The sequence below is a fragment of the Cyanistes caeruleus genome, chromosome 3 (genome assembly GCF_971803275.1).
Source record: "Cyanistes caeruleus chromosome 3, bCyaCae1.hap1.1, whole genome shotgun sequence".
Taxonomy (NCBI): domain Eukaryota; kingdom Metazoa; phylum Chordata; class Aves; order Passeriformes; family Paridae; genus Cyanistes; species Cyanistes caeruleus.
In genome coordinates this window covers 22,094,683-22,118,104 of record NC_141703.1, presented here as the reverse complement: position 1 = coordinate 22,118,104, position 23,422 = coordinate 22,094,683, and the positions used below count along the sequence as shown (strand labels likewise).

Genomic DNA, 23,422 nt, shown 5'->3' with positions numbered 1-23,422 from the left:
GTATACAGGTAATAAATATATGGAGCTTATCTTGTTATATATCTTCATTGTCTGAGTTGCTTTCCTTTTACTGGCAGGCTCATAGAACTACAAAAGCCATGAAAACTCAATGCTAACTTAAAAGTGCAACCTCTGTTACTTTAATATTTTTATACTGAGTATCAAGGCATTGTTTACAGTAGATAATGAAATGGAGATGAGGCAGAAAACACACCTCTAAAAGACTTTCTACACAAAAGGATGAACACGTAGTTATTTGCACAAAGCATTAGAAAATACCGTGATATTTTATTATTAAAAATGCTGCTGAAAAGTTTATACATATGTGTCCAGCCATATATATCTTCTATCATTACTTAAGGCAAAAAAAACAAAAAAATTGCAAACAATAACAGAAGAAACCATTGAACCCTGTGTGCCTCTTAAGGACAAGAATATAAGCCTGGGAAAGTACTTTTGTTTTTCTTTAACAGTTCAAAGTATATTTTGATATCATTATTATAGAATTCTATGAAGACCCTATAAATCTGTTCCCTCTATAAATCATACATCAGTCCAGATGTATCAAATTATTAAATCAAATTGATTGTAATTACTTTTAAAAGCTAAATTCATTCACTTACAGGAAATTTTTTTACCCAAATGTCACAAGCCTGACACAGTACTGTACATATTGCTAGCAGAAGACAATTGGAAGTACTAAACAAATACTGTAATTCACATTACAAACATACCCAACTGATCATGATGCCAAGCATCATTACCTTTTTTTTTTACTTTTTTTTTTTTTTTTTTTTTTACTTTTTTTTAAACCTTTTTTTAAGAGTTATGAAGTGCTGCATCTCAGCTGAGGAATTACATAGCTGGTGGAAATGGCCTGGTATAGAGTCAGCATTAATATATTACGTGATGAATCAGTGAAAAAAACCAAACATTTTTCCATTTTCTAACAATTTTACTTTGGGGTTGCTACTTCATCACATTCCAACCTGAGCTCCCAGGTCAGATTTATAGCACATTTACTGCAGATAAAGGATTATATCAGCCACATGTTTTATTTTTATCATGTCATAATTTTTTTATTTCTTTCCTTCAGAATTTGCGTTACTGCCTGCTACAACAAAGAGTTGTGAAGATAAATAGACCTCAGTGAATCACCTTGTCTTTGATTTTATTTGTAGGGGTGACTATTTCAAAGTATTTTATTAGAAAAGAAAAAGTGTAGAAAACAAGAAGAGGTACAAGGCATCTTGTGTTAATTGTTATGGGACATATGATATCGATGCAGTTTAGCTGTGAATTAATACTAGAAAATACATCTGGGAGAGTCATGTTCAAGTGCAGACCAATTTCTTCAAAGATCTTTGGTTACTATCTCTCAATGATGAAGTAACTTTCAAAGACAAAATATAAAGCAATCTTCATCTGCAAAAACTATTTTCTACCTTTCCACATTCAAATGAGTTTGAATCAAACTGATAAGTTACTTTGATAGCTCTGTTTGGCCCCTGTTTTTCTAGTGAAGGAAAGGCAGAAGGGAATAACCAGCTAATAATTTTGCCTTTCCTGAGAGTGATGCTCTCTGGGATTTTCACTTTTGTTCAGATGAAGAACAGCTGAGGATTTCTCTGCTTCTCTCTCCATAATGCTCACTGACTGTGGGACTGTGCAATGAATCAGCAAATAAGAATTTTCTGACAGGTACACTCTCAAGCACAAAACAAGATACTAGGCTGAGAAGTTCTTTACACACTCATCACTCTGAACAGTTTGAAAAACAGACAGCCAATCAACCCTGCATTTCCCAACTTTCAAATTGTAGTTTTATTTTGTTTAGCAATGCTGAGGAGGTGCTTTCTCAGCTGAGATTCCACTGCAACTGCTGGTGAATATAGATAGTTTTCCTTAAAGAAGGCCGACCAAAACACAGGCTTTCATTGCTTTTGTCAGGGCACAAAACTCTTCCTAAAGTATCACAATAACCAAGAACTACAAACTGGACTCCAAATATATATTATTGGATGTTTCTTGGTTCAGTTCAACAAGTTTAAAATAGTGATTATTTTCTTTTGCATTTTTTCTCTTTGTTTTCCAATCCATTGCTGCGTTGGAATTTAACAAAGGCTAACACAAAATTAAATTATAGAAAAAATGTTTCAGAAAAGAACAACAATCTCCTATGAATACTTTAACATGCACTAGTGTAACCTGTAAGAGAAAATACGCAGGTCACACAGACAACTGTATCCTCTGCATGACACCATGGCCTCATATAAATGAAACATGTTAGAAAAAACTCATGGTTTTTGTTAACCACTAGTAATTAAGAAGAAATTCCTCCTTTGGTCTTGGAGGAAACAGAGGTCATATGACTAATGTATATACACATAGGTCACAATCGAATGCACAATCTTTCTAAAAGCTCTTTTCAAACTGAAAACATCAATAAAAGCTGCTTCTTTTTTTGTTTGTTTGTTTTTAAACTCACAGCTATGTACATTTTTACAAAGTTTCTTTAAATATAGTTCAGGCTGGCAAGTCATCTCTTTGCACAGAACTATACGTATTTTTCTGCATAGTCAGTCCTCCTCTTTTTTTTTTTTTTTTTTCATTTTTGTTTTTAATAATAAAATTCTATTTTCCCCATCTGAATTACAGCTTCATATGCTGGGTAAAAGCCCATGGTGATGTCTTTGTTTTATCAATGGCCATTCATGGTATGGCACATAAAGAATCTTTTTTATAATTTTATTTATTAAAAAAAAAACCAAAACACCTGTACAGTCACTGGCTCTGTGTTCCAGAATACTCTGCTTTGCTTGTTACACTTAAAACACCATTTTAAATTACTTCTTCTGGCCTCAACTTTCAATCAAAGTGGCTGAGATCTAAAGCAGTATTGTAACAGCAATGTACACTTTTCACATTTCACAGGGTTTGTAGTTGATCTTTAACATCAGTGAGTTTCTGTGGGAAGGATCAGTAAGAAAATAATGACTGTCCTTCTCTTTTATTTATTTTTACTTTAGATTTTGACAAGGTGTTCAATGGATAGTATATAACTTTTTCTTCTTCTTTTTTTTTCTTTTTTTTTTTTTCTTTTTTTCTTTTTTTCTTTCTTCCAAGCGGCTTGTGAGGGTAGATGGGGAAGGGCTGAGCTATACCCTAGTGGTCGAATGTCCATGGGGCAAATTTGTACTGTTTTGTCCTCCACTGAAGGTGTTGAAAGTATGCAAAGGCTGCATCCCTGTTAATGTATTTGGAATCATGGTTATGGTGTTGGGTGTCATTAGCGGGATGTCATCTGGGGACCTTCTCAAAGTGAGTGTGTAGTCAGGAGGACAGGTGAGTCTCAGCGTGTCATGGGCCTGCAGCGATTCACACTCGTGGTCATGTTCTAGCTGCTTCATCTGCAAGGACATGATCTCTTCATTCTGTATGTGTGCTATGTCGTTGGTGGTGTTCCTCTGGGGGCTGGGGCGCCTGTGAGTCTCATGACGCCGCTTGTCCTTCTTGTAATACAACGCAGCAAAAGCTAAAATATTGAGGAACAGCAAGGAGGCCCCCACAGCAATGGTGACGCTCAGCTCTGTGGAGTAATCTCTCTTGTTTTCTATCAGAACTGTCGTATCCTCTGGAGCTGTTTTATGGGTGTCTTTTGAATGTTTGGGATTGTTGGCGGGTGTCATTGCTGGGCGTTTGGTGGCTGGCCATAATTTCCCAGGAGAACGTCTGGTCACGTACGGAAATGAGGTCATGTCAGGAGGGGGGACTTTAGTTGTTGTGGAAACATACTGAAATATTTCATTCAGGTTGTGAAGGTGTGGTACAAGCTCCAACCAGAAAGCCACTTTTGTCGCTCGATAGTGATCACGAACTCGGGGTTTCAGGCCAATATGTAAATAAAGTTGGTCTTTGGGATTGTATTTGGACCAGGCCACTTCTTCAAAGCGGTTGGGTTTTGTGTGGATGAACTTTGTGTCCTGTGGAACAGGCTGGTTTGGATCTCTAAAACAAAAATGAAAACAGAAAATATTACAGTTATTAATCTTCCCCCCCCAAAAAAAAACCCAAAACAAAACAAAAGCAAACAAACACCAAACCCTCCCAATCTTCCAGTTAATAGTTTATGCAATACCTGCAATAACCTAAAAGAAGAAGCTAAAAACCCTTCCTAACTGAAGAACAGCAGTTAAAAAATAATCAAAATAAAATTACTTACTGTACCGAGCTTCTCAGATACCACAATATTTTTTTTTTTACATGAAAATTCAGAAATCATAGTGTTTCAGTTCCCAAAAGGTGATCTGGAACTCTGTGATTCAGTATCATTCTCCAAGGAGTGTGTCTTAGAGACACACCATCTTAGAGAAGTACTAACTACTCTTCCTGTAGTAAATGTGTAGATTCAACACTTCTCCAGGTTTGACACTAGCCCTCTCATTTAAGCTAGCACTACTACTGCTGTAAGTAGTAAATATGAGCATCTAAGCCCTACAGCAATATAGGAAGTCCTTGTGAACACACAAAATCATAATGGCTGTGTATATTACAAGGAAAGAAACCTCTTCAAAACCTGAAGTAGCAGAGCTAATAAATGTACTTGGGAACCATTTCTGCTTGTTTTCCTTTATTGAGCTATTAGTCTTCCTGAGTAAAATATCTACTTGGGGAAAAAAAAACCTTTGTCACACCTTTGTGTGACAAATCTTTCTATCATTTCCACTAGCAGATGACTCTTTGAACTTTCCATGTGATCATTGCTATGAAGTATTGCATTTGGTGGCCAAAGGACAATGAGCCTTAACTGAGATGAGAAATATTTTAAATATTTTAGCTGAGATCAACTAGTTTCATAGTGCATAAGTAGTATTAGTAGAGTACATAAGAGTAGTACACAAGTTAGAAATAGTTTCAAAATCAGTATTTTTTTTTATTTATTTACAGACAAACCAATGCCACAAAGAGCATTTAGACATGGTTAATGTATGCATATCATTATAAATTTAGTAAAATTTAAATAAATAGACTGAAAAAATACAGAAAGTTAAAATTACTAATATTAAGTTTAATAGAATATTGCACATTATTGAATTGCCTTTTCTAGCAATGAGTATTTTCTGTGACTTTGTGATATATTATACTGAGAGTACATTATTTATTTCCTGTGCATTACTCAGAACTTCCCGTTCTTTTTTTTATTAATTCATATGCATTGGTTTATTTCCTGTGAAAATGATTGTAATGTTTTCCTTTTCTTCCAATATACTGTTATGTATATTCTGGGAATGCCAAACCCCATCACTACAGAATTTAAAGCATCTTTTTTCTTTTTCCATTTTCAAAAGACCATGAGTTGAATAGCCTATTTAAGCATTGCTTTCCTGTACATAAAGAGCTATTTCTTAATTCTTAAATGAGACAAGTAATTTGGCTTTAATAGTCTTATGATTCCTGTATTTTTTTTTTTTACCTGAAAGAACATATCTTACCTTTTTGTGATAAAGTGTGATGATTATTTTTCTATATAATTTTGGTATTTTGGCTTACTTATGCTTATGGTTTTAGTGTTTGGGGTTGTTTAGGGTTGTTTAGTGTGCTGATTTTTTTTTTAAATATTGACATATTAATCCTTCCCATTTTAATAAGATATGAAAAATACAAACTAAGGGTTCTGAAACTGTTACCATTTCTCTCTTTCTTTTTTTCTCCTTTCTTTCCTTCAGCCTCCTTTTCCCTCTCTTCCATCCTCTACTTCCATCTGTTATTTTTAACTATATTTATTGGGAGCAGCCAATTATGCTGCCGCCTCCTCTAAACACAAGAGAGAAAATAACATTACATGAGTCTGGGTTTGTATTTGAATATTTGTTTACATGGCTCTGTGTGGGCATGAAATTGTCCATGGAAACAAGAAACAGAAAAAAAATCAGCCATCTCTTTAGACAAGTAATTTCTTTGCTGAGAATATCAGAGCTCTACCATTGATATCAACTCTAGGGTTAATCATTTAAAAAATTAAGAAAATGGTCTGAATATTCTCTCTGAATTTGGAAGATAGATATCTAAATAATTTTGGGGTTTTTTAGAAGAAACAGGAATAACCAAGTCCAGTCCTAAAGGATCTAATAAGGGCCTTGGATCTTGGTTTTATAGACTAATGATCATTTGCCAAAAATTTTCAGTAGATATAAACAAGAGAATTTTTACTTTCCTTGGCCATCCTGCTATGTACACTGCAGAAAATTCATGAAGTTACAACTTACGACTTGTTCAGTTTTTTTTCCTGGTATAGTTGGGCAGTTTATCCTACTATGAACCATTTTCCAATTTTATTGGCAAGCATAAAACATAGATGTAGAGACAATCATTTTTCCTATCAAATCATCTGTTCAACAAAATTCTTGTTCTGTTCCTTTAATTTCAATTTTTTCCTTGCCTTTTTAAGACTCTCACAATTCCTTTGTGTTTCTAGATGTTCTTGAGGCTCAAGTGTGTAATTTCATAACAAAGGCTGCCAGGAAACCTTCCTTTAAAAATCCACTGCATTCATGATGATAACAGTATATTCTGAACAATATATCTCCAGTTCTGTACTTCCTACAGTATTGGCTCTCATAGGGAGGAGATTTCTTGTTTCCCAGTTTATCAGTTGGCAGGAAGGCATTTTCTTTTCTTCATCTGACTATTATAACAAGATTGATGATTATTGTTATTTATTTTGCTCTCTCATTACTTATTTTTATCATCTTTAGAATTCAGTTTGTTCATCAAACTCCATCATGAAGTACCTGATCATTTTTTTTCCATATGACAGAAGACCATATCTTCTCTAAGGTATATTTTTGTTAATGTGCAGAATTATCTCATTTCACCTGTCACTTTTTAACTCCCACTTTCAACCTGCACTAATTTTGCACAGCTTAAGATGTTTTTGTATATTGTCATTCAGTTCACGCCTCATGAGTTAGAGATGTAAAATCAAAGCATCAATTTTTTCCCAGGTGATATAAAGTAAATATGCCTGCAATGGATGTTGACTGAAGAGCAACACACACTCCTAATTACAAGGTAGATTAGTAGCTGACCTGGAGGGCAAACGAAGGAATGGGGTATTTCATATCTGATGATATTTTCATGGGAAGAATGGTGAATTAAGTTGACTCATATCCCAAATTCCATATAAGATGGGGAAACACCATTTGTGTTTAACTACTTCTGCCACAGCATTGACTACCACTCTGAACAATGGAACTATTACATTAATATATTTGAAATGTTTTAATTTTTGGGTCTTTCTCTATCTTCACTGGGGAGTGAAATATTTTCACAGTTACATAATCTTTGTCTCCAACACTCTGAAATGCCCTTAGATACTTTATTTTCTTTCAGTAGTACTCTTTCCTCTGTATGAAGAAAAAAAAATGGAAGAGAGAGGAAAAATGGCTTTTCTTCATTCTTCTGTTGTTTCTTTTCATGCTGCCACAATACTCATAATGGCACGGCCATTCCTGTTAGAAGGACTGGTACACAGGCATATTTTCCCTTACCTCCTTTCCTCAGTTATCACCAGGTCCCACTGTTGCCACATTCCCTGTCAGCTAAAGACTAACAGTTAAGAACTCCTTATCAGAACTAAGGACCACAAACCATAACTATACTGTTTCATCTGACTAACTCAGATTTGCCATTGGAGACAGTTATTTCTTCAACATCAAAATTAAATGCAACAGCCTTGTTCATTGACAATTGATTTGAAACTGCACTTTAATAATTGTAAGTTTAATCATGTCTTCTATTAGAGAACCAAACTGCATACAAAACACATTCTTAATAATTCAAGTTTCTGCTTCAGTATCAAAGGTAGCAAAATAATTCTGGAGTATTTATCTGAAATGCAAAGAAAACAAGGATATATACTCTGGACCTTTATCTTTCCCAATACCAACATGGGCAGAGCTGGATGAAACAAGAGCAAAAGCAGAGTACTGTAATTCCTCAAAAACAGGGCAATTTTAAGAAACCTAATAGATGCTTCTAATGAGAGCATAGCCTTTTATCTACTCTGTGAACCTTCAAATCCTTCTTTACAAGAGCATAGCTGGCAGAGCATCTGTGAAGGACCGGCACACAACCCCTCATGCTGCTCATTCTCCCCCTGCAAGAGAGGTAATACAGCCCTAACACAACACTTGGCATATAAAATTACCATTACAGTTAGGATAGCACTACTGGCAGCAGACTGAAGGTCCAAGTGCACCTCTTAATAAGCTCTCACATATAACTGTGTGCATTGAAGAATTCAAAACTGTATTTTCATGTTATTTTTGTATCCCAAATGTAGTATCTCAAACTTACTCTGTAACAAATTGTTTTCCTATTTCTAAGGCATGTTGGAAACATAATTTTGAAAAGGCCAAATGAAAAACTCTTAATAATAATCATCATCATAATAAAGAAAAGAGTCATAGCTAGGTAGAGAATGAAGGATTAGAAAAATGCAGCTTCCAGGCATTCATTTCAAGTACAAACTATTTGCCATTAAACATTTTAATTGTCACCTCCTATTTGCTAGCTTCAGTAATCGACTTCTGAGTTAAAGACAATAAAAGCACTGTGCCCTGTGTTGTGTCTTTCACCTACTGATTTTACAAGATTGACCTGCCCTCCAAGCACAGCTTTGGCAGTAGGCCCATTAAACAATGTCTTTTTTAGCAACGGATGGCCTGTCATTAAAAGCCTAACAAAGTCCATCTGAATGATGCACCACCTGAGCCATAATTATTCAATAAGTACCTGGATGCAGCCTCTGTGTGAGAGTCATAGAGATTGGAGAAGTCTCAAACACATTAAAAATAAATAAATATATCTGCAGTTTTAATGTTCAAAGCTTACCTACAGGGAAATGCCAAATAATAAAATCTTTCAGTTAAAATATTTTTTATGTGTTGCCATGGGTACAAACACAAAGCAAGACAAGTTCTATCATAATAAGGATGGGAAATGATCAATAAAAAATAAGGAGGGGAAAAAAAAAAAAAGCAGAGCCTCCAGCAATTCAGTCTTGAACTGTATCACACATCTTGAGAATTGAAGGACCTGAGTGGGTACAGAGATTCCAGATTGCAAGTGAATGAGCAGAGTAGAGATCAGTTACCCCAGAGGTCCCATTGCTCTAGGCTTGAGGTGCTACAACTTTTGTCTTTCTGTTTCAGGAACTAGAGGTGCAGAACAAATGTAATCTTAAAATATTATTTGCCTCCAAGTATTCTCTTGTACTATTCAGAACAATTAATCGTTGTTCACCCAAACAAAGAAAAGACCCCATCAAGGTAATATATATTTTGTTGCTCTTTTCCTTTCCTTTGAAAACTGAAATTTTACAGCTAGAGGTCATTTCTAATGACATATCTTTCAGACTGCCTGCGAGGGACTGAGTCTGTAATAGAATATATACCCCAGTCCTGTCTCATCAGCAACAGGAAAGTTTCCCAAATTACTAATGTCTCTCCCAAAGTACCTGATTTTGCCTTTAGGCATAATATGACAATGGCTTTATAACCAGAGAACTGGGTATAGCCTGCTGAAATTAGTTTTCAAGCAGCAACAGCTGGAATGTGCTTGAAATTATGAGTAATGGTTGCAGCTGTGACTGTGAGAAGTTCCTGTCAGCCTTAAAAACTGCTTAAATACAACTTTTTAGTCTGCAGGGAACAGTCATAAAGTAATTGTAAGCAAGAGTGAGACCACAGAGATCTTGCATTTCTATAATAATTTCAATGAGATATATTTGTAAGGATCGGAAATCCTCTATGTATACATGGCATTTCATCGACCAAAATTACAACAAACTGATGGTATCATCATCTCTGAGCATGTGGTACAGCCATCGAGCAGCATGGTCCGTCCATAAACCAAGATTTTATCACGAATTTTGCCCATCTTAGTACTGATGACTTCTTGTTGCCAAATACATCTAAATATTTACAAAGTTCATTCACCTTTGTTGCTGAACTCCAGGATTTCTGCATGCTGTTCTACCTGTTTGTCTGATATGCAGTGCAACAAAAGATTTTTTTTTCCTTGTAAATTGACCTGAAGCATTTGATTGGGTTTTACTCAATTTATGCTTGAGGTGCTTGTTAAGACTGCAAAATCTCTCTCTCCTGAATGTCATTTAGATTCATGGAAGGCTACAAGGGCAGCTAAAGCCTCTGAGTGCTTCACAATAGGCATCTGAGTTTTTCTTATATAGCTGCACACCATTCACTGCAGTGCAGTAAAGCTGCAGTTTCCAGAGCCCAATCCTGCCATTAAACATTCAGTGGAATGATTTACAGCCCCTCTGTGCCACAAGTATCTTTGTTTTAATTCAGTACTGAAGACTCAAGGTTAACAAAAAAAGCCCTTGCCGCTGAAGTAAAACACTGCAATACTCTTTAAAGGAATGTTATAGGAAGAGAACAGAATTTATTAATATTGCTCGCAGATTAGGCTGCTTTGAGGGTTGTTTCCTTGATGTTTACAGCTCTATTTCAGCAAAATATTGATGTCTTTGTTTTGTTTCGTAAGCAGAATTAATGTAATTTTTTAACCTTCTCAAAGTAAAATTTATATCTGAGTCTCTTCTTCATTCCAGTCAAGTACTTATTATTGCCATTATAGCCCTCAGAGGGAAAAAATTTTCCAGTGTCTGCCTTTCTGTTCTAATTCCTCCCTGACTCCTCATCCCTGTGAAGGTCGCTGAAAAACAAGAACTTCCTTTCTTTTATACCAGATAAGTGCTATCTGCCTGACAGTTCCTTCTTCAAGTAGGAGACATGTTGCCTCTGATTTTTCAGTATCTTAGTGAACCACCTTTTCTCTGAGACATGCTTTTTGTCTTAGTAATTGTCCTATTTTTTGAACCAAAAATACAGTGTGTTATTATTCTCATTGAACTACTGAAAGAAAATAGTTTGAGGGAACACACTAATTAAAAATCTATTAAATATGAGTAAGCTTCAATTACCTCCTATCTTAACACAAATATTTCTATACTACTACTTCAAAATCAGATTTTGAGGCCATTGGAATGAGATCCTGACAATTTTAGAAGTATGCTATCAACAAAATGAATGCTAGGGGTCACACTTACCCAGTTTTGGCAAAGTTAGTCCAGTATGTCATAACCACTGCACTGAGCATGACATCATTCTTGGAAAAGTTGCAGTTGAACAGTTCTGTGGGACCAATCATAGGAATCCCAAACACATAAGGGACTTCATCACCATGAGCTGAATCAGCCCAGCTGGGTTTCATTTCACTTTGGCAGTGGTGATAAAATGCATAGAAATATGTTGGAGATCCATACTGGGCATGCAGGTCAGCCGTGGCAACAGCTGGAGCAACCCACTGGTGGTCTGTGAAAAGAGCAACCAGCGTCTTCCGTCTCGTTTCAGGGTTTTCTTTGTCTGCCCAGTCAGTGTACATGAATTTAATGGTCTCTCGCAGTGTGTCCTTCCCTTCTGGATATCCATACAGATTGTCCACAAAATTGGAGACAGAAAAGTCAAAATCATTGGGAGAAACACCATCTTCATTGTCTACAATTCCATCCACAAATTTTAAACCTTCCCCTTGATTCACACCCAGCATTATATCATAGTTAAGGAATTCCCCTTGCTCCATTAGAATCTGAGGGTCATCTGGAATCACGTCTCCATCTATCACAGGCCCAAAGGCAATGTGGTACGTGGCTGGAGTGATAGTCTGTTGAATGAGTTCTTTGTAATTCTTATTCCGCAGGCATTCAACCAAATCAGTGGTATCCAGCATGTCGCAGCCCACTTTATCTGCCAATATCCGAGTGTACTTGGCAGGCTGATAGTTCACTGCCCAGCTGGACAGGGCTGTTCCACTCTGTATGATTGCCTTTTGGAACAAACCTGCAGGTGCAAATTGTTTAAATACAGATCCAATTAGAAATTTTAAAAAAAATTATAGATATATATATATATATTAAAAAATGAAAGGTATTTCTTAGTAAGGAGACAAAGCTTTGATTATAGAATCCCTAAAGAATGCATACAATGAAATTTTGAATAAATTTCTATAGGTCCTACTCAGTGCTCCCTTTTTATGCTATGTAGAATAGGCTACTAATTAAAACCTCTGCTGTTCTTGATGCTCACACACATAAAGCATGAAGGTTTCAGGTTACTGTTTCAAGAACAAAGCTCATTCCTGTACTGCAGTTTTCTTGTGTCTTTGATGGAAGTCCTCTGGCTTTACCACATTTGTAGTCCTGTGAAGATTTCTTTGAAGGACTGGCAGCTAAAAGCAATCATATGCTCTTTGCCATGTAAATGACGCTCATAAATACGCCTTTCAGTAGTTTAAAGGTCAAATGAAAATTACACGTTCTCATTTCCTTCAGAAAAGCCATGCGTCATACTAACTTGAAAAAACCTGCTATGTTAAAAGCAATTTCATACATTTGAATCTTCTACTCTGATAGTTTTTATTTACTATTTAATTTTTTTCAATTGTTATTGTGTGTGTATGTTAGCACTGCCTATATGTTGAATCTTGTGTGTGTGTGTCTGTGTGTGTGTGTGTGTCTGTGTGTAACCCTGCCTATATGTTGAATTAAAATATGTTTTAATATGTTTTGTTTTGCAAGAGAGTAAAATGATATTCAATGTTTCTTTCATGTTGTTCCATGTACACTAATATAAAGAGAAACAAAAACCTAGTCTGAAGAGCTTTGCTTTAAAGCACTGAAAGGCAAGGGAAGCTTGCTGGTGAATCTGCCCCATCTGTTTTGGTAAGACCACTAAAATGGCCTATTTTATATTTAAACTGAAATACTTGGGTGTCTTCTGCACATGTTTTCTACCGTCAAGTTCTCAAAATGAGAAAGACAGTAACAGCTACAAAAGCATGTAGTTGGTTTTTTTTGATATACCTTTGAAGATCATTACTGAATGCACATACTACAAAATCTCAATTATTTGATCACTTCAGTTTTTCATGGTTCCATCTGCTTGATTTTGGAATGGCTTGCTCAACAGTTATTCAGTGACATTTTATTTGTATCAATAGACTCAATTGTCAAGCATAATTCTATGTATATCAAAATTAGGTATGTTTCCCAGCCTCCCTGCTATAACTTCTGGCTATGGCTTATATGTTACAAATTTCTGTCTGTTTTGATGTGACAGAAATGGCATGGATTAATAAATACAATAGATATTTTGGTGTTGTCTTTTATAAAGTCTTTGGAGATTTGGTCTTATCACCAGGAATATTTATAGTTCTGTACTGTTGCTGTACATTCTTGGAGTTTGGGTTTGGGTTTATTTGGAGGGTGAGGTGTTGAGGGTAGAAATCCCACAGCTCACTTACCAAAATCTTAAGAACACTGTGTGGGATCATACAGTACTTGTGGGGAGTTAAATACAGTTTTTTATAAGGCTTTGTTGTGTTTTTATTAAGTAAGGAAACATTGGAAGTACAGCCAAGAGTGTACAAAAAAATCAAAAAGGTCATTGCTCTTTTCCATTTTAATTAGGGCAAATTCTTTGATAGAAGAGCCAGTGGAATCTGTTGATAAAGCTAGAAAAAGTATATTGCCCATGGCATTTGTTGAATGAGATTTATGCTGTACTAGCATTTAGTTTTCCTAATAAATGTATTTATGTTGACTAATATAAATCCAGAATTCTACCTAGTAGGTATTTTACAAAAATTACAGACCTCAAGTAATTCTAATTCAGTCTACCTCATTTGGCAATTTCACTATGTTTTAAACATTATTTAAAAATAAAAAAGGAAAAAAGTATTTTGCCTAGAGGATTGTTACCTTCTGAATAGTGGGAAAGTGTCAGGAGACTGACACAGGAAGCTCCTGCCCCAGATCCAAAAATAGTAACTCTCTTCGGGTCTCCTCCAAAAGATCCAATGTTTTCTTCAATCCAACGTAAAGCTTGGATTTGGTCAAGCAATCCATAATTGCCTTTTGCAGCTTGGTCCCCAGTACTTAAAAAACCTATAAGGCAAAACCCCATAATTTTAGTTCACCAGATACAGTTAGCTACAGGGTATCTACATATTCACCACACATTTTCCCATCTTTTCATCTTCAGTGCTTTTATTTTTTTTTTCTTCTTTTTAAAGGTCACAGTCCTAGTAAAATGTCTCCAGCTGAAGCAGAGAAACTCATTCTGTGTACTGTTTAACTTGAGTTTGTTTTTCCCTACTTCAGAGGTCCCGTTCATGAAGAATCACTATTTCCTTTTTGAAAGATTTCTTTAACAATGCAACAATACATAAGAAAGATTTCTTATTTTTGAAAGATTTCTTTAACAATGCAACAATACATAAGAAAGATTTTTAACATTTTATAACTGGATATGAGTTGGGTACAAAATCTTAGGAAATCATTTCTGGGCATAGCCAGTCTATGACTGAGAACAACAATCGCTAACACATTCATTTAAATACTTCTTACCAAAATTGTCCCGAAGTACATAGCCTTTAAAATTTTTGTACTTGTGATATGGATAACTGTACTCAGAAAGAGAAAAAAGAAGGCTGAAGTAAATAGTAAAAGGAACATGAAAAAGCCTAGGAAAAAAAAATTACACTTCATTTTCACAGAGGATATTTACTAGGAAGATAGCTGGTAAATCCATGGCAATATAGCCTTTGGTGGGGAGATTTTATCTGAACAAATCAGGTCTTGTCTTTCTCTTTGGAAATTGCAGGAAAACCTGTGCTATTCTTTTTTGTTCCTGTACCGTGGTTATCAGATTCTAGAAAAAAAGCATGGCATGTTTGCTGCTTGTCTTGCAGCTGAGAACAAAATGACCGTAAGATTAAGACTGAGATTAATTTCAGTTTTTTGAAACCAGCTAAGGTGAAACATTGCAGTTGTCCCTGCTGCATATCCCTCACAGTTAAGACGTTGTGTTAGGTCCAAATTACCACATTGAGACGTTGGTCTTATCACCAGGAATATTTATAGTTAATATATATATATATATATATATATATTTATAATATTAACTTAATAAGTTGATATTATAGCCCTCTCTTTAACTCCCACAGACCTTTTCCTGTTAGACAACTGTGAAGTCAGAAGTCAATTAGAAATACCTTACAGCATATGGAAGTTTTCAGATGGACATTTAGGCACCAGTGACAGCTGTCAAAGACAAAACAAGGACATTGCTTGGCAGGTTCTTTCCAGCTAAATATCAGTTCAGAAAAATTTGCTAGGAGGGGGACCCAGGACTGAGGAGATGTATGGTCTGGTGCAGTTTGAAATGAAAGTCTGGCACAGTCATAAGAATGGCAGTAACCTTTTCTTTCTCTTCTATACAAATGGAAAAAAAATAAACAAACTACTAACCCATAATAGTCTCAATTTATTTTTTTAATAGATGTTTTTTTTCTCTTTTTTTCACATGCCTTTATTGTCTTTTTAAGCCTGTCAAAGAATAACCCACTTGCTGGCTTTGTTGCTGCAGCTCACTGCAATATTCTACAATAATCTATAATTAAGGCTTTATTCAATAAAAATTATGATGTTCATTGGATAAAGAGAGTGTTGTAACCTCTAAAGGAGGATGGTAATTAATATTCAGAGCCTAAACCTTCTTTAGTTCTACTAGAAGCATCAAACTAAAGCTGTTTGAACTTCATAATTTTGAATTCTTACCAAATGTACTAAAAGGTGAACTGGATAAAACTGCAGTCAATGAATATCTAATGTTCAACAGATGAAGGGTGTGTTTTTTACGGGGGGGAGGGGTTTGTTATGTATTGTTTTGGTTTTTGGTATTTGTTTTCACAGTTGTCGGCTGATTCTCATTAATTGCAAGAAAAAAATTTCTCAATTTAAAAACTAATCACCATCTCAAAGAGTTAGCCCCACATTACACAAACTGAACTGATAAATCTGTCTTTTCTTGATGAGGATATTGTTTTTTATGCTCTGAGTACCAGATCAAAATATTTCTTCAAAGCCATTTGAAGAAATTCAGGCAAATAGTAACTATTATTTATAGTTACACAACACTTAGAGTTTTTTGGTTTTTTCTGTATTACTTTGGTGAAGAGAAATAACTGCTTCTTTAAACTGAAGTTCCTGAAATAACTTTTTTATTTTACTCTGACTCTATGAAGGAAAGCATTCAAGAAAAAATATTTAGTTTTAAACTACTAGATAGCAATAATCAAGGAGAAAAAGGAAATTGCTGTGAATTTTCATTTTCTACAACCTTTGAAAATGCATGTAGTCAAAAGTTTCATACTGTCTGTCCCTTGCACTGTTTTGATAATGCAGTGAAGACACGAAGCTATATGCAAGGGTCCTTTAGATTCTACTTAGACAAAAATAAATCCTTAGTTCTATCTTTATGGGTTGGTTTTCCCATATGCTACAGATAATCTTACTGAGATACTAAACCCCAACATACTAGTGGTGATATTTCCCCTTTACTACTAAAACATTATGCAGAGACCCACAGGGACAAGCAGAAGAGAAAAATATCCATAAAATCCACCCAAAGAGTTTACTTCTGTTCAGCTCCATTCTTCTGCAGTGGTTGGAGGCCATCTCTACACTAGTACAGCTGGCAGACCTTCACGAGTCAGTCTAAAGAGACCACCTACACCGCCTGTCCACCGTACACATTTCATGTAATTTCTTCTGCCATGACCAAGCTATTGTCTGGTCCATGGGATGAATGAATGACTTCTCATGGACATAGTGCAAAAGGGGCAGGATATCCTCCAGCTGAGGCTCACCTGGAACGGTGTAACCTGCAAGAAACTTTCTGCTATATGAAACAATGTGCCAGGAGTGGTGACAGCACTGAGGTTTTCTGTGGAAATACACTCTTGATCTGAATTAAAACACTAGTGTGAACATGGTCAGGATCAAAATCATATTTTCCCAATCACAGAACTTAAATGTAACATACACATTTAGGAAGAAATAAAGGCAATGGAGAAAACCCCCTAAACACCATTATGTTAAAGATCATAAATTATCATCTGAGAACTACAACTTCACCCTTAAAGATAAATAAAATCACCAAGATAACTGCAATCTTGTAACAATTTTGATTTTTTAAATTTACATGACCTTCTTTCTCATTTTTTAAAATTATTTTTAAGAAATAAATTACACAAATTTCCTTTGACATTTTGCGCACAGTAATACCCAATATTACATCACTGCAGGAAAAGTCCATTCTTTATCTTCATATTTTGGCCCCTTGGGCCTAATGAATATCAAATCAATTTGATAGCTGGTTGAAAGACTAAATTTCAACTCTGAATGTTACTCCACTGCTTTGTGCCTTTTCCTCTCTCTCTCCCTCCCTTCTAACCCCCAAGCTGTGTTTCCCAGTGGAAACAGGTGAGGTTGCCTTGATGTGTGAAAGCTGGTATTATATTACTGGCTCAAAATAGTATCAAAACTTAGAAATAAATTTTGTTACTGGTAAACTGCACTGACTTTCAGATTTAAATAAAATCATAAATTCAATCAGTTTTATTTTATTTTTATTCTATTTAAGAAGGGAGAAGATAAATAATGAAAAAATAAACTTGATTCTACAATGCATTTTACTAGCTACTACAATCAATTCTAAAAGTATATCTTGAAATGAAACATACTTTCCTTTTTAAATTAATTACTTTTTCTTCATCCTCTGCCCTTCACAGGTTTACTTAAAAATAAAATGTTTAACTTCTGAGACATAGCCCTCACACAAGAAATAATGCCAAACTCAGTAAGATATATTAAACAGCCAAGATGTCACAAGAAGAAATCAATCACCAAGAAATCTGTACAAAATCAACAAACAAGTGCATTTTGATCCATTTAAATCCTCTTTTTTAAGCCTCTGCAGCATTTTCTGAGTTCACATTTCTTTTATCTTTATGACTTTTCATGATTGCTGTCCAAGCCTGAATAGCCTGCTGCAGTTTGTGACGTGATGTACAAAGATTGATTTGTACAGCAACTGATCACAACTGTGACATAAGCAATATAAATTAGATACTTGAGACTGTGCTTCAGAGTACAGTCATGTCTTTTTGTTTACATTTGTGAAGTATCAGAGTAGCAAAAGAGAGTGCTTTTCAGAGCAAAGAGAAAATGGCAAGTATACAGCAGAGCCTTCACATTTTCTAATAGATTTTGTCTGTACCTATCATATTTACTACTGTAAAAGCAGACCTGTTCCCATGCAAAGTGAAATTAAGTGAGAATTACTGAGAACAGAGACTACAGTCGGTTCAGGAAGACCCTGAAATATAAATAGTTGGAGAACAGAGAAGCATTAGAAGGTATTATCATATGTTTGTCCTATGCTTGTCCTTCCCTAAACATTCCCAAGAGTATTTGGAGAGAGGATGTTTGGCTGGTTGATAGCTTGATTGGAAACAACCTAACTATATATTCCTTTTTTGTTTTGACTCTATGTCTACTAACAGTACAATGTGAACATTATGGAAAAGCTGGTGGGATGCAAGATAGAGTGATGGTGTCCTTGGCACAGGTTTAGCAGAAAAAAGCCCCAAACTCCTGCAGCATGGCTGCCCTATGCAAAGCTGAGTAAGCATCATGGCTTCACCTGAGATTTCTACCTGCAGACTGAAACAAATGAGAGGACTGCTGACTAGCTATGTATGGGTCTGTGCAGAAATAATGTTACACAGATACTCCTTCATCTTGAAAACAGAACAAGAATGTCTTTCCTCCAGCTGCAAATTTGTTTGAAATTTGCAGGTGCTCTGCCAAAACAAATGTTTTAGCATTCAGGAACTTAAGAAGTAGGATAGTGTGTGATTCTGAAGCAGTGGTTACAAAAAGGAATTTCTGCATGCTATGGCTATTTTCCCTATCCAGCTGCAAATAACACTCATTTAAACTTTAACTCAGGTTATGGTAAGTGAAGAGAAGCAAACAGTGAAGATAATTCAGCTTACAGTTTTCATATGAGTTCATAGATTATGTTAAAATATAAAGGACAGGGGTGCTTCTAATTCAATTTTCTAGCTTGGGCTTAACAAAACAGTATCTTCTGATGCCTTGATGGATTCTTTTCAATTACTTCTATTGGGAAGGCAAAACATAAATCTGCTTGTTTAGAAAGAACATCTCATTACTACATGCAGTACAAAAGAATAGGTCAGAGATGGTGAAGTGAGAATACTATTATTTCTTTCTATATTGATTCAGTACTGAAACCTAAAATCTGTTTTTTTGCAATTTAGGAAAACATCTAATCTTAAATATATAAAAGTCTTTTGAAAATGTCCTGGATAATAAATGTGTATAAGAACACTTAACAGTAAAAGAATGAGAGAAGATAAAAGGATACATTTTAACAAGATTTAAAACCTACTTTTATGCATATTTTTTAACAGTGAAAAGCTTCTAAACATAAATTTATCAAAACACCAGGGAGATCAACAGTTTCCTTCAGTCAAGCAACTATGATATTCTACAATGAAATGTTTTTAAGGAATTTAATTGAAATTAGTACATGAAACTTAAACTGCTCTTAAATTTTCCTTGTGCATTGCAAAATGCTCTGAAGCTCTTGTGCGATGAGGTTAGGCCAGTGAATGTTTTCTAAAATATTAAAGATTTAAGATATTCACACCATTCATTTATATTCTTATTATTCATGATGAGTAGCACATAATTTTATAGGAAGTGTCACTGAAGAAGCTTTTGCCAATCATTAAGAATGTAGATTTTTTTAAAATATAGTAAATGATGATGACAGCATCAAATATTTCAGAACACTCACATACTGTCTTCTCACTTACCACTTAAACAAATATTCACAAGTTAAACCTGCCATTAATTAATATAAAATCAAGAAAACAGGAGGTTCAATAAAAAAAATTACTGTTGACTACATTATTAAAAGCCTGATTAACAGCAAAATTGACCAACCTAAAATCAATTCATTGTTCTGGGAATGTTTTTGCAAGGAAAAAACAAAAGTGTGTGTATTGGAGGGGAAACTAATAAATATCGGGCATCATCAGCCTATGATTTGAAAATATTTCATAATCACTGATCTATATTGTCAAGTCCAAAGGCACTTAACATGAAAATTGTGACATAAGTATTACTATGAAACAGTAATGCGGTTACACACTTTCTTCTTGGATGAGGAAATACAAAAAACAAACACCAGAAAAAGCAAAATCAGTGAAAGAAACAGAAAAAAAACCAAAAAAACCAAACCAAAACTTAAAGGAAAGGACAGCATTTGACACCTCCCAAAAGTAGCGTGAATACTTTCCAGTCTGAACAACAGCTACTTGGAAGTCAAACCAACCCCACTTCTTCCTCTCACACTGTGTCCTCTGAGTGCAATGATACAGAATGAGACATCTCTTTGCTCAGTGTGGGTCAGCTGTCCTGGTTCTTGTTCATCCTCCCAAACTCATGTCAACCTCCAACTTATTGTCTCTGAGGTAGAATGGGAAAAATAAAGAGCCTTGTTCCTGTGTAAGCACAGTGCAGCAACAGCCACAATATCAGTCTGTTATCAACACTATGTTAGTATAGACAAAAAACAACATCATATGGGCTGCTCTGAAGAAACTAAATTCCATCCCAGCTGGTCCCAGTACATTATTCCACAGCTATGGCACAATCTCCACTTCTAAAGTGATGCCTTTTGGGTTTTGCCTTTTTTTCTTTTATATGTTCTTTTTATTCTCCACACATATACTTGTAACTCTGTCACCTATTGTATTAGTAACAAGTTTCCCAGTGCTTTTCCATGGCCTTTCCCTAAGCAGAAAGACAAAACAAATTCCAGAGCTCCAAGCCCCGGGAGGTGCAAGGCCCCAGCGCTATCTCGGTTCTTCCTGGGAACCAAGGCCAAGAACAACCCCAAGAGATTCGTTCTAATGGGCAAAGCACAGCTGGTGCCAAAGGGGGGACTCCAGAAAAGGGGCTTGGCCTGAGGGGGAATTGCATCAGCACTTGTCCTCCTCATTGGTGCTTTTATCAATTATGCTAATTTCCTAAAACCTATAAATCTGTACTCACCCCTGAGAGGGGTGGGCTTTTGTGGGCATCTTTCCATAACTGCCCCTGAAGACCTTCAAACAAAGATCCCCTTTTATATTACCACCTTACTAGAACTATCTCAAGTTTCATTTCCAGCTTGGGAAAAAGGCACCAAAAGCATCTGGTCACTTTGTAGAAGTGCCTGTCTCATCCATAAGAGATGTGCTGTAGGACCATGAAAGCTAGAAATTACTTTATTATTTTCATTATAAAATATAGATGAAGTTCACATGAAACTAAGACTAAATTAACATACTTTTGATTCTTTTCAATTAAACAATCAATATTATGATGAAGAGACAACATTTGTAGCTGTATATCCCTAATAGAGAAACAAGACACAAAAATATTACAAATTTTAAAGACATAAAAAGGCATTAAGTTTACCCCTAAAAACATCAGGAACGTTAACCTGCATGACATAAAGGGCAAGCACCAGCTTTAAAAACAGCATGGGGATTTTTATCTTTAATTATCAGCTTCAAAAGGTTAGAATCTTTGAAATAAAAGGGTTATGGTATACTAGCTGTAATTTTTTCTTGGTAGGAAAAACACCAATTGACCAACTTGACAGTATTATTGCATTAATATACTGGTGTCAAAACACAAGTGCTTACAAGCCACTGTGAAAATGAGAAAGAAAGGGGTTACAATGTTAATGTTAAGAACTTCATGAAGTATTTTTCCTTGGTATTTAAGAAAATAAGTTTTTTTTCTTCAGTACTTAAGAAAAGAAGTTGCCCAACATATTTTGTTGCTTTTATACAATGTTAGTTTTAAGAGAAATAAAATTTCTAACCCCCTACCTACCATGGGCACCCATTAGACTAGGCTGTTTAACCTGGCCATATCCAACATGGCCTGGAACACTTTTAGGGATGGGGCATCCACAGCTTTTCAGGGCAAACACTGGGCTTACTTTGCTCCAGTGCTTCAGCACACTCACAGCAGAGAATTTCTTCCTGATCTCTCGTCTTCCAGTTTAAAGCCATTACCCCCTGCTCTATCACTACACCTTGTGAAAGCTCCTGTCTAGGTTTCTTGTAGTCCCTTCAGGTACTGAAAGGCTACTACAAGGTCTTAGAGCCCTCACCTGTGCAGGCTGAGTAACTTTAACTCTCTCAGCTTTCTTTTGTCTTTATAGGAGAGTTACTCCAGCTCTCCAATCATCTTCATGGCCCTCTGGACTTGTTCAGACAGATCCACGTTCTCCTTAGGCTAGAAGCCCCAGAGCTGGGCAGAGTATTCCAGGAGGGGTGAAAAAAGCAGGAAAATGCAAAAATGCATCATTAGCAAAAACTACATGCCTACTAGGTTGCCAGACATTATGAATCAGTTAGAAAAGGAATTGTGATTTCAGATAGCAGACTTCTGCAAGGACTGACCACAGTGAAAAGGGTGGTGCTTAACAAGTGATCATTAGCAGGAGTCTCACTTGCTTCTGTTCCACGGACAATTCTCACCCTCTTATGCACAGTTTTCTGTTGCAAGACATAATGAGTTACTTCACTGGGTTGTGTTGCTTCCTCTTCTCAGCTTTATATAACCCCCTTTTTATTGCTTTCATAGCCTCAGTGATTCAAACATTTAAAGAGATCAGAATATTTTAAAGTATACTTTGACTACTCTAACTCTAGAGAAACATAATCTATAACTACGATGTTTGCCAGAAGACTTTGATACAGGGGAGTCATAAAAGAGATAGTTTTTTTTTGCAATCTGAGATATTCCTTCAACTTGGAAAAAAAACATTGAAGATAATGATATGGTATGCTTCAATCAACAAAAACATGCAGTTGCTTGATTGTTTTCGCACATTATATCATATGTTTTCTATAAAGCTCTGAATAAATTTGGAAGGTCATAATCAGTCTTGTCCTACAACATTACCATAACAGGTGAAATATTATTTCTATATTTTACCAGTTTTGGTCAAAATCTGATGAATTAGGTTTGACTTTTCAGTTCTTAGTCACTGGAAGATTTTGCAAGGCATTCAGTTAGGCTCAGTGATACTATATATATACATAAATCACAAGCATAAAAATATAATGCATTAGTAAAAATATAACCATTAAAATAAATTAGCAGGTGGAAATGACAACTATTCTATGAAATGTCATCCTGATGGAAGACTGTCCAACTCATTGCTCACTTTTTATTATCTGGCAGTATTTTTCTCTATGTATGTTATTATTCATGTCATTGGGGATGTAATTTGATTTTAAAAGTTGTAATAATGTGGGAGTTAAAACTTGTCCTTTAAAATAAGATGAAAGAACCAACATTTAAATTTTGGACATTTTATCAGGTCACTTG

General features: G+C 35.4%; 1 protein-coding gene across 5 annotated transcripts in view; it reads right to left on the bottom strand.

Moving 5' to 3' along the window:
- Positions 1-760: 760 nt before the first annotated feature.
- NLGN4X (neuroligin 4 X-linked) overlaps positions 761-23,422 on the bottom strand; it is a 277,033-nt gene continuing 254,371 nt past the window's right edge. For all 5 annotated transcript variants that reach the window (XM_086880154.1, XM_086880153.1, XM_086880155.1 and 2 more), the window contains 3 exons: positions 13,847-14,032; positions 11,138-11,927; positions 761-4,008 (listed from right to left, as the gene is read on the bottom strand). In XM_086880154.1, the coding sequence (XP_086736280.1) occupies positions 3,159-4,008; positions 11,138-11,927; positions 13,847-14,032 (1,826 nt within the window). In that variant the 3' untranslated portion in view covers positions 761-3,158. The remainder of the gene's footprint in view (positions 4,009-11,137; positions 11,928-13,846; positions 14,033-23,422) is intronic.